Source organism: Nannospalax galili, unplaced genomic scaffold (genome assembly GCF_000622305.1).
Source record: "Nannospalax galili isolate Female #2095 unplaced genomic scaffold, S.galili_v1.0 scaffold604, whole genome shotgun sequence".
Classification (NCBI taxonomy): Eukaryota; Metazoa; Chordata; class Mammalia; order Rodentia; family Spalacidae; genus Nannospalax; species Nannospalax galili.
The window spans coordinates 573888-585631 of NW_008350472.1; the positions used below are offsets into that span (position 1 = coordinate 573888).

The following is an 11744-nucleotide window of genomic DNA, read 5'->3' on the forward strand; positions in this document are numbered from 1 at the left end:
CTTTGCAAAAATACATTTAAAAATTTTTAAATCCTACTATATTCCCAGAAAGGTCTCTGTTTACCAACATAATAAGCCTGTACTTGTTAAAGCAGTACAGTTGTACCTTTGATCTGTAGACCATGACCAAATGTAAAAAGAAATACTGTTATAAAACTCAAAGCTGATGGACACAATAGCAAAATCCCCAAATAACACAAACCAGGCCTTAGTGCTTAGCTTTTGGAAGTGATGTAGACATATTTTTGCAAAGCATGGTGGAATTATAGTGGCATCTCAAGAGAGTTCTAAGTTGGAGGTGGTTGAGGAATATGGTATTTCTGGAGGCAAATTTCTATGTTTCTAGATAGGCTACTAACAAGAATATTGCTTAATTTACCCAATAAAAAAATCAACAATTGATGGTTAAAGATGGAATGATAAAACTATAACCCCTTGCCAAGTTTCCAGATAAGACTTGGAATGCTTTGGCTGAAGGAGTGTCTGATTCCCTGTGCGTAAAGACCCTACAGTACCAGAGCAATTCTGTTCATATATGACCTCCCCATTCCTTAACCTAGGAACTTTGGATCACTTTTTAAAGTAAATGTCTTTGGAGAAGAGGGGAATGCTCAACGCTTTTGAGGATTTTCAACACTGGGTTGGAATTGGCACCGATTCCCGGAGACTGAATGAGCAATCATGGGTCCTGTTATAGTGGAGAAATAGGGGCTACTAAAACCATAGCCAAAGTCTGGCTCTTGGTGGGCCCACTGCTCCATGGACAGACCTGCTGATCCTTTACTTCTTTTCCAAATGCATAATTAGAAAAGTTAGGTTGCTACTTTGAAGAAGTCTCACCCTTAGTCGTTGATCTCAAGAAAGAACTCTTGTAGTTGGAAGGAACAAGCATAAGCTCTGAACCGTATCCTTAGTCAGCAAAAAGAGAAAATGAAAAGGAATACTGAATTCTAGAAGGGAGGAGAGATGAGCTAAGCCCTGAAAGACTTTAATTTGCAGTGGCCCCTGTCAGAGTCCATTTATTTGACCGTGTTGGCTCCAGCAACACAACGGCAGAAGTTGGGAAATGGCAGGAGTCCCAGTGGCAGCCATGAAACTGAGGCTACGTCTTTTCCAGAGCACTTTCACCCATCTGTCAGAAAGAGAGCCCAGTGAAATCGTCTTTTCCATGGGATGGTTCCCATTTGTGTTTGTGGTGTTGCCTCCAGCCTATTTTCATTCTTGTGCCTCTTGTCAGAATCTAGCCTGGAGAGATCTGGATTTTTCGGGGTTCTATCTAACACTCCACTGACCCTCAGTGTAGTTAATGCCAGGTGTGGCAGTGCCAAGAGAGAAAGTGTCAAGCCTGTGAGAGATCAAGGTACCTTAGAGCATGGCTGACTAAGCTTACAAGGATTTGGGACACTTCTGATACCAGACCAAATGGGGTAGACACACTTTCTCTCTCCCTCCCAGTAAACCTCTGTGTATCAATAAATAAAACAAACACCTGAAGGGCTACAAGGTGAGGGAACAAAGGTGGGCCAGGTAAGGAATCTTGGGATTCAAAGAACGGTATGCAGTGAATTCTCTTAATTGTTTTTTATTACCCACATTCTAGACTGAAAACTAGAGAAACCAACAAACACCATGTGGTGTCACATAGGTCACTTTTAGTCCCATGACTGGGCTACCAGCTTCCCTAGAGAGATTGTGACTATGGATTAGGTGAAATAGGTGCCAAGGGGCGATAGGGTTTCAAGGGGACTCAGTAGATTTCCTGAGAATCAACAAGCTTCAATTGTATTATTTATGATCATATTATCTTCCACGTAGACATTAATAATCAATGATGATAACTTAATCATTAAGGGAATACACGTACTCTAAATTTTTCACTCAATAGCAATAGCTCATTCTCATTGACTTTACAACCTAAAATTCAGTCAGCCAACTTGAAAAACCAGCCAATTATAATACCATAGACTGAAGTGGAATATTCTTATGTATTGACCAAGATCTTTAAATCCTTAAAATCAACATCTGTAAAATTCTACACAGTGAATCATCCATGTGTAATTTTATATATTTTTATTTTTATTGATCATTGCATTTCTTAGTGGCAGATAGTTCAATTTGTAGGAAAATGAAGAAACTGAGAAGTATTTAAATAAAGAAATGGTGAAAGCTGTGAGAAGTAAATACAAAGTTAGAACTCAGGACAATTCTGGCTTAGGTAAGACACAAGTGCAGTGCCCTGGCCGCAAGAGAGATGAGATTTACTGTGGGCTGCCCCTTGCAGCCTTTCCTTAAAGCTTCCTCATCCAGGTTTCCTTATTCTGAGAACTAAATATATCCTCTATTCTGCTGGTGAACGTTTTGGGAGAGGCTTGGAGCTCCTAAAAACCAGGACTAAAAACCGTCCCCACCAGCTCTGCTTGTTCAACTAGAAGATGTCAAGCCCTCAGGGAGAGTTTGTGACATAAGCCAGGGCTGAACTCATGGGGTCAGAGAAATGGACTCTGAGCACACAGAACCATTTTGCTACCCATGGACATAAGTGGAGAATTCCGCTTTTATGGCATGTCACACCAGGATCACATTTAATCCTAGAGTATCTTTATTTGTTCTATAACTTAATAGTATACCTATAAAATAATTACATTATACTTATAGCTTTTCTTCATTTATAAACAAAACAAAAAATTAAATACAATTTGAGCCATTATAAGGTAAACTTTATACATACAATAACTCCAGGAGGAGCCACGGACTGTTGGTACACCCATGACTGGAATCAAAGCGAGTGCTCGTTTATATTATGTGGATTCTTAGCTTAACTCTTCCCCTACTTCTGTGGGTTCTGTTAATAAAGTGATATGGATTGGTTTTGCAGTTGAGTGTGAGATGCTCCTCCTTTCCCCTCCCCTCTGATTGCTCTCTGTCAGTCTCCATTAGGATCATGTGGATGTCCTTCCTTCACAGCTTTTCTCCTGCATGTTCTGCATGGACTCTAACAAGGTTTTCTGCTAAATGCAAAAATTTCAGCCCTGACCTCAGGCATACTGCGTATTTTTTGCCTCCATCCTCAGGTTCTAGCCTGCCCTGATTTTCTATCATTCTGTCTCCAGGTTTCAGATTGTGTACCCCCATCTCTGAAGTTAAGACACCCCCTTTCAAAACTGCACAGTCTGTGCTGCATTGCAGAAGTGACAAAAATTTAAAAACTTGTATTGCAGTGGCAGGCAACAGATTCACTGAAACACCCCACCCCAGCCAATCCCAGTCTTCCTCTTCCTGGTGGCAGACTGCAGAGCCACTGTCACCCCAGGACCTCTAGAGCCTGAGTCTCTGAGCAGCTTGTGGAGGGTCTCTCTTACATATGAGGGAACCTGCCTTTGGCAAAAGCACTCACTCTGAAATCCCCAACCAAAGGTTTTAGTGTACTGTGATTCCCACAAATGGCTTCTCATTCATATTCAACAGATTTGATACCTGTCATTCTCAGAGAGACCTCCCCAGGGCAGTTGAGCAAAGAGATCAAAAGTGAGTATAATTTTGAAGGAAAATGAGTTATTTGGATCTCCTCATATCAAAAGACCACAACAAACTTTAACCATTCATCAAAAATGGAAAGTGACCTAATGTTTCCTCGTATTTTTCAAAGTCTATTCTTTGGAAAGGAAGCTATTTTCTGAGGGACATTTCAACTATGTTACTACTGTCTCTATATTTATTTTTAGTGCCCTACTGTCCTGCAAAGTGTCTCAATTCCTTATATTATTAAACACCTTTTAATAGCAAATGTTTATTTTGCTTAGTGCCATGGCAGCTAAAACAGTATCTGGTCTCATCCCACATGTGCATATTGAAAAATACAACTTCCCAGTTACTCCAGCTCTGCATACACTTCCGATCTAATCAAATTTCTACACTGTGCTGAAATGCTTGTAACTTTGGTGACATAATATTGAAAGTAAAACTATGATGTGTCCCATCTCCCTGACAAACTAAGGCAGGTGCATGGCAGTGAGTTGCTGATGAGGCAGTATTAGTAAAATACCTTTCCCACAGGTCATCCCCTGCTCTGCTCCCTACTCAGAGTGGTGCTGCAAAGCCAGAATCAAAACATGTGAAAGCAATACATGAACAGGTCTGTAATACTCTGATCAGCTCCTTACAATGTAAATCAATTATGAAATAGACGTTAATACAGCTCTTGTGTGGGATGACAGGCTAACTGCAGCAGGGCAGCAGGAATAGCATACACACCAGAGTCCATCTTGAGTCCACAGATGGGGGCCATAAGGAGCAAGGAAGAGGAGGTGGTAGTGTCTGCAGGTGTGAAGGGTCTAGCCTGCTGTGAATGCAGTCCCCAGGGAAGCCCATTTCCTGATCCACTTGGCTCACCTTGCCCCACCTCGAGACCCCTTGACTGTGTGTATCCTCTTTACCTGCTCTGCCCACATCCGCATCACAACAGAGCCCAGGGCAACCCTCAGATCAGCAAAATGAATGCCCACCCCCTTAGAGCTCCTGTGGCCCGCAGAAGTTTGAGTCAGACAAATGAAGGCTGGTCGAGCTGGAGTGTAGGATGCGGCCAGGTAAAGGCAGGCTTTTCCACATGGTGGAAACATCCATGCCGGATTGACAGTGCATCACCCGAAGGGTCCTCTCTAGTTGCTGGGAGAAGTTTTCCAGCATCTTCCATCGTGCCTGATCCACGGCCTGTTTTTGGAGACACAAGTGTGGCCGTCAGGAGCACATCAGCAAACCTCCACTTGCGGTCCACGTTTGTGACAAGGACACTGTCAGCCCCAAGAGACCCGGTTGCTGCTGACAGGGGGACTCCAGACAGCGTGTGAGTGAGCTCGGGGAGGGGGCTGGGGCAGGGCACATGCAAGGCTGGGCTGTGTCTTCCTGCACCGAGGGTGCTCACTGCTTGTCTGAGTCGCTCAGGTTCACAGACATGCACCTGCACTGCTTCACCTTCTGGATTTTTTTGATTCGGAAAGGTGGATCAAGACCGGGGCATTCCAGCTCCACAACTACCGAGGTGACGCGCTGGGGCTTGCAGAAGGCGCAGGACTGGAAGGACTCCTCTTCCTTCTTCACGTGCCTCGGGATGTAGAAGGAATTGCACTGACCATAACAGAAGCGGTTGAAGATGGTGCGGCTGCGGCAGCCCTCCTCGCTCACAGTCTGCCGCAGCGGCTGGGTCTTGCACCAGTCACTCTTGAGGTACTTGCGCTCGGTGACCACCAGGGCCTCCTGACTGGAGGCCAGCACCTCCTTGATCTGGTGCTGCCATCTCTCCGAGTTATTGCTGCTGCCGTCCTTGTAGGGTGAGGGGATGGCGCCCGCTGGCCGGTTCTTCCGGGCTTCGGCTACCTTGACCAGCACAGCCACCAGGAACAGGGTCAGCGAGAGCTTCCAGAACATTCTGCAACGAGAAGAGTGGGATGGGAAAGGTTATCGAGTGAACATCCTTCTTTTCCTCTCAGTGCTCATGACTGGGTACACAGAGGCATGGGAGTCTGACATGATTAAATAGGAGGCAGCCATGATTGCCCTTTAGGCAGAGAGGGCTGAAGTGATTCATAACAGTTAGAAATGCTCATATTGTGGTTGGAATGTGATATGGGTCTTGTAGCTAATGTTGTCTGAACACTTGGGCCACAGTTGATGGAGCTGCTTTGAAGTCTGAGCAACCTTCAGGAGGCAGAACCTTTCTAGAGGAAGTGAGTCACTGGGGTTGGCTTTGAAAGTTGCTAGGCTGGTCCTACTTCCAGTCTGCTTCTCCTGGCTGCTGAAGAATATCGCTTGTAATCCTCCCACCTTGCCTTCCAGCTCTTCCTCCCTTAAGCTGCTTCCTGTCAGGTCACAGCAATAAGCAAAAGTCACTAATATAGTACATAAGTTGAACACTTTAAAAAAAATTAAAGTAGCAGGGTGTGGTGGCACATGCCTTTAATCCCAGCACTTGGGAGGCACTTGTAAGTTCCAGGCCAGCCTGGTCTACATAGTGAGTTCCAGGCCAGCTGGGGCTACAGGGGAGACCCTGTCTCAAAAAAGACAAAAAGTAAAAAATAAAATAAAAAATTAAAGTGAGTGCTGTCAAGGTAGTTCAAGCCACTGTACAGAAGTAATAATGATACCAGTTAGTATATTACTGTGCAGGTGGGCAGAACAGGGGTTAATGCTGTATTCAGTGCTTGGCATTCACATATCTCTTTAGGTCTCCTTTGAGCCTCAGAGCAGGCTTAGGTTGGACCCACAGTCAGTCTTTCTCCCTACTTCACAGTGAAGCAAGCTGAGGCCCATGGAAGTTTAGTCAGTCACCTGAGATTGCAAAACCACTAAAAAATGGCCCAGGATTTGGACCTCAACTAGTTAACCACATGACAGGGATATGATTAGAAAAGTTAGACAACAGAGGTCAAGGAAAGCTTACAAATTTCTAAAAACTTAGGTACTCAAGTACCCAAGCGAGAGATGCACATAGGCTTAGAACGTTAACAGCTATATCTCCCTTCATCATTTCGTATAAATAGTGACATTTAGAGCTTAACATCACTATGGTGTTCAAATCATCTAAGCAAATTATAAATCAGATTCCAATTCCTAGTGGTGAATCCAAAGCTGCCTGATGCTGATTCAAAGGCTATCATAAGCATGGGTTATTTTCTCTAGTCCATATAGTAGGCGACTGATGCAAGTTCAAATAAGGAGTGAAAATTAGAGGAAAATTATTCCTATTTTGTCTTGTGGAAGGAAAACCAACTTCGGACTAAAGTGAAGATGGAGTTCAAAGTTCAAGTCATGTTGTCCTATTTTTATGAACTTGTTCAAGCAACACTGACAGCATCTCATTTTCCACCTGTGGTTCCTGGCTCAGTCTTTGCCATCAACATCAGCATCACTATCTTCTTCATTCATTCATTCTCTGCGTATCTCCCCATTTGTTGAGCTGCATGAACTCCTTCTCTGTTAATTCACGCAGTCCAAAACAAATATATAACAATAAAAATATCAATATATAGTTATTTAGTGTATGTTAGTTATCATGTTATATATCAGATATAACCATTGACTGAAATATGCTTAATGTAAGAAATTCTTCAAAATCTAAGCTAATGTGGCTATTTAATAGAATGGCTAATATTTACTGGTCTCCAAAGCACATTAGAAGGCTTAGAGTTTCATTTCCTATGTAAATATAACTAATAACCAGAGCTCCATAAAGTAGTTCCTATTACTTTTCCAATTTCATAGGTGAAGAAACAGGCTTTGAAAGGTTATACAATCTGCCAACATCAGGAAGATAGTATATGAAGAATTTGAACACAGGATCCCAGCTATGTAATTTAAGTTTTCCATAAGGATAGCTATCTCCTTCTTAAAAATAATTGTGTTACAATGCCCATGCTAAGTCAAAGTGGGCATCACAGTTACTAGTCCATGTCCAAGTGACAAGTGGCTTGCACATCACCTCAAAGATGATTCCTTTATCAGTATTCCTGGAGAACTGATCCTAGAATAGGCACTATGAAAGGCTTTGTTAATAGCATTACCTCCCTGGTATAATTGGGATCTTAATTATCATCCAAGATTCATGTGTGCCCCTGAATCCCTATGTGGAGGGCCCTCTAAGAGGTGGCACTTAGTAGGCCTTTAAGTCATTGTAGGTATGCCCTAGAAAGAGATTGTGTGATAAGTGTCTCTTCCTCTCTCTCTCTTCAGTTCCTGGCTGCCAAGAGGTGAGCAGCCTCCTCACCATACACTCCTTCCTTGATAAGCCACCTTAGCATGAACCTGTCTATAGAATGAAACTCCCCAAACTGTGGGCCAAAACAAACATTTCCTCTCTTTACGTTTTCTCAGGTATTTTATTCCAGTAAAGGAAAACTGACTAACAGAGGCAGCAGTGGCCCCAAGGACACTGAAGGCCCATGGGAAAGCCATCAATTGAGCTTGAAGAAAGAGCAGGATTCTAGGTGATGAGGAGTCCAGGGAAAATTAATCCCTTCAGTCTGAAAGGATGGGCTGGGGAGATGGCTCAGTGGGTAATGTGTCCTGTACAAGCATGAGGGCCTAGGTTCAGACCCCCTCAACCATGTAAATCAAAGTCTGACATGAAAGCATAGAACTGTAATCCTAGGCTGGGAGGTAGAGACTTAGGTGGAGAAATGATTGACATAGTCAACATCAACCTCTGATTTCTACACACATGCCCAGGCATGCGCACCTCCCCCAACACACATATATGCTCACACACTCAACACACACAAAGAAAGAAAAATATCCAGAAAGGCCTCCTCCTGGTGCTGATACCACCTGAAACAGGGGAGTTCTAAAATACGGATGATATTGACCCAAAGGGAGAACAATATTTGGGGGAGGGGGATTCTCTTTCTTTTTTTCCTGTTATTGTAAAAACATTTTGTCCACCACAGTTATTGAAATTTTAAGGCCAAGTTTTTAAGGGCTTTTCTCACGCTTCTCTCATTCCAACATGAAGTGTCATATGAAAGTGACCACACTTCCAGCAGACTCATGGCAAGCGTCGAGTGTTGGCCTAGCTTGGTGTATTATATTTGCAGAGTGATTTGTGTTCTCAATAGCCTCTTAAAAGGAGAGTCTTTTGGTTCCATTTTAATAATTTCCAAAATTATTAACATTCTAAGTAAACACAACCAAAAGTCTGCGAGTCCCAACCAGAAAAGATTTACAGTCAGCCTGGTCCTCAGCTCCTAGTTCTAACACCAGTTTGCAATGCACCCTTGATAGGCTTGAGCTGCACACTCTCTCCTTCAGCAGCTTCTAACTGTCATCAGGGAAAAGAGAGTTAAAACATGCTTAGATCGATTTGGGGAAGCAACTCTTCGTGTGAACAGTATCTGACGTGGTGATTAAGAACAGGCATTCTTTGAACAATAAAATAGCATGCACACATCTGGCATCCATCCCTAGAAGTTGTGTCTCCCAGGAACCTAGGATGTAAAGCAAACTTCTAATTTTTAGGAAAGGGGAAAAAAATGATGAAATCTATATGATTGGAGCCAAGTCTGGCTCCCCCCATCCTATCTCATGTCTCCTTCACATGTGTCAATAAGAAGCTTGCCAATGACCCAGCACCTCAGTGTCATAATAGGTAAGCACCTGTTTTGCTGCAAAGACTATTGGGAGATGTCCTCATTACTTCAGAGGCACCACAGGAATTGAGCCAACTGCTACTAAAACCCACACTGCTGGCCCTGGCTCAGGTAGGGTTCAAGGGAGGAAGGGAGGTGCATGCCTCTGTCTTCATTTCACCATCCATCCCTGCACACATGTAAGTGTCCCCACTGGGACCCAAATTTAGTGCTTCAGAGTTGTGCTCTGTTCTGAACCCCTTCACTATTCAGAGAAATGGCTGGCATACAACCACCTCAGGAATGTTGCTAAAACTGCCAGTTTACGACAGCACGAGGATGCTTCATCGTACTCTCACATCTTGTGTTTGGCTTGTATCAGAAGAAACTCATAAATAACTCCTGTTAGTTTTATTAACTATCCTTCTGGCCTGACATTGTTGTCAGTTTGCAAGGGGTGCCAGGACTGTAAACACTGATGCTGATGGTCTAAGCAGACCAGGTTGGCCAAAGTTAATTGTGTAAAAAGAGAGCTCGTAGTAGAAATATTTCCCTTAAGTGAACGCCCTGGGGCCTGGCCTTTGAAGATATCCATGCCAGAGCAAACAAGACCTAGCCTACTTAGCCTATACTATCACAAGTCCCTTCTATCAGCTCTTGCCAGAAGGGTCAAGACTGAAGAGGGGCTGCGTCACAGATGCTTGAAAAGGAAAGCTTCCTGATGTCTAGAAAAGGATGCAATGCTGCTAAGTCATCAGTGCCAAGGGGTGTATGCAATTGAGCAAAGGCCAAGGGTGCGTGAAGCCGAAAGACTGACTCCCAGAGTGACCTTGCTGGATTGCAGACCGTAGGCCTGGGCAAAACGTGCTGTGCAGGAAGTAGGGGTTGAGATGGAGCTAAAACATTTTCTTTATCCTTAGAATTCTAGAACACCCTGGAAAAGAAGAAGGGACTCACCCGTAGTCATGTCTGGAATAAACTTGCTCCCACTACCCAAGTGAAACAGATTCCAACCAAACAAAATTACCCAACTCCAAACCCTCAACAATGTTAAACACCAAGTGTTCTTTTTTATGAGTGTTCTACAGCCCCAGCCCCAACAACCAAAGGCACTTCATCTATGATTTTGATCCTTATACCGGGAAGTTAATGTTTAGCTCCTTTGCTAACTCTAGAGATAGATGTGGCTTTCCATGGTCCCCCCAGATCATCCTTGTAGCTTAAGATAAGTTGTTGCTAAAACCACTTACCTCCCTGGCAACTGTAAACTGAGGCAAATGATGGCCCATGGGGCCAAACCAAAGCTGAGGTTCTTTGCTGTAAACAGGCTTGTGTTGGAACATGGCCACACCCACTCATTTGCTATTTGACTACAGGTTGCTTTTGCACTGTAAGGGCAGAATGACCGGAGGCAGTGACCCACGGTGCCCACAAAGTCAAAAATATTTACTATGTGGCCTTTTACAGAAAACCTTAGCCACGTCCTGCTTCAAACTCTGCCTATCCAATCCAGTTGTTGCTTTCTTACTGTTGGGTTGGTTCCCTGGCCACATTAAGTGGCTTTCTTTCAAAATTTCTATGTAACAATTACCCAGAGTAAGACTGAAAATGAAATGAATCCTATGTGACCATCAAGATGAAAACAATACTGATATTTCCCATCTTTATTTTACAATATCAAGTTTGAAAACACACACACACACACACACAGATGCACGCACGCACGCACGCATGCACAGTTACAGTCTCCCTTTTTCATCCCTTCTGAATGCTCTCCCTAATATGCCCAGCATTCTGAAGATAGTATACATCATTCACTGCTTAGGTTTTGTGCATGAGTATGTTTATGGGGTGTGTGTGTGTGTGTGTGTGTGTGTGTGTGTGTGTAATAATTCTTTATAAAAATATACCACACTCTACATTTCTTCTGCAATTTTTCTTTTCAAAACTACGTGCTTGAGTTTTTATGCATGTGAGTGTTTGCAGACATATGTTCATCCCAGTTGCTGAACACTGAAACAAGTTACATTCATTACTCCCACTGAGCTGTTTGAGTAACAATGAAGGCACATTAAGGAAATACTTCAGCTCCAGAGAACAGAATCTCTCGACTGGGTGGAGACTTAACATTCCATTTGGGTCAGGTCAGTCACCTGGCCAGGGGACCACCCATGGGAACGTAGGCTCACCTTAAGCTATACTAAAGATATGGGGGTGCACTCTTCCCTTTAATGAATTACCGTAGTTTTTTTTTTTTTTTTCCCAGAATTCCTTGCCATCCAGAATAGTCCTTAGGAGCTACCTTGAGGTTTGGTTGCATCAGTCAGCGTCTCTGAGACCCGAGTCAGAAAGGCACAACTTTTCCTTTTTTCCTTTTGTTCTTTTTTTTTTTTTTTTTTTTTTTCCTTTTTGTAACAGTTACACCAATATCTTCTAAGGGTACACTATATAATATGGTGGGGGATTTTTGTTCTGAAACTGAGAAAGACTATTGTCTCTGATCATTGAAGTTTCTGTGTCCTAGATTACCTTGACTTTGCTTTTGTTGGGTTGAGACCTGGTTCGTGCCCCAAGCCATTTTGCATGAGAAGTGCTTGTCATGTGATTTATGTCCCATTTATGACTTCACTT

General features: G+C 43.2%; 1 protein-coding gene across 4 annotated transcripts in view; it reads right to left on the bottom strand.

Moving 5' to 3' along the window:
• Positions 1–2055: 2055 nt before the first annotated feature.
• The window catches only part of Grem2 (gremlin 2, DAN family BMP antagonist), a 126891-nt gene continuing 117202 nt past the window's right edge, over positions 2056–11744 (bottom strand). For all 4 annotated transcript variants that reach the window (XM_029570788.1, XM_008847788.3, XM_029570786.1 and 1 more), the window contains one exon: positions 2056–5422. In XM_029570788.1, the coding sequence (XP_029426648.1) occupies positions 4915–5421 (507 nt within the window). In that variant the 5' untranslated portion in view covers position 5422 and the 3' untranslated portion in view covers positions 2056–4914. The remainder of the gene's footprint in view (positions 5423–11744) is intronic.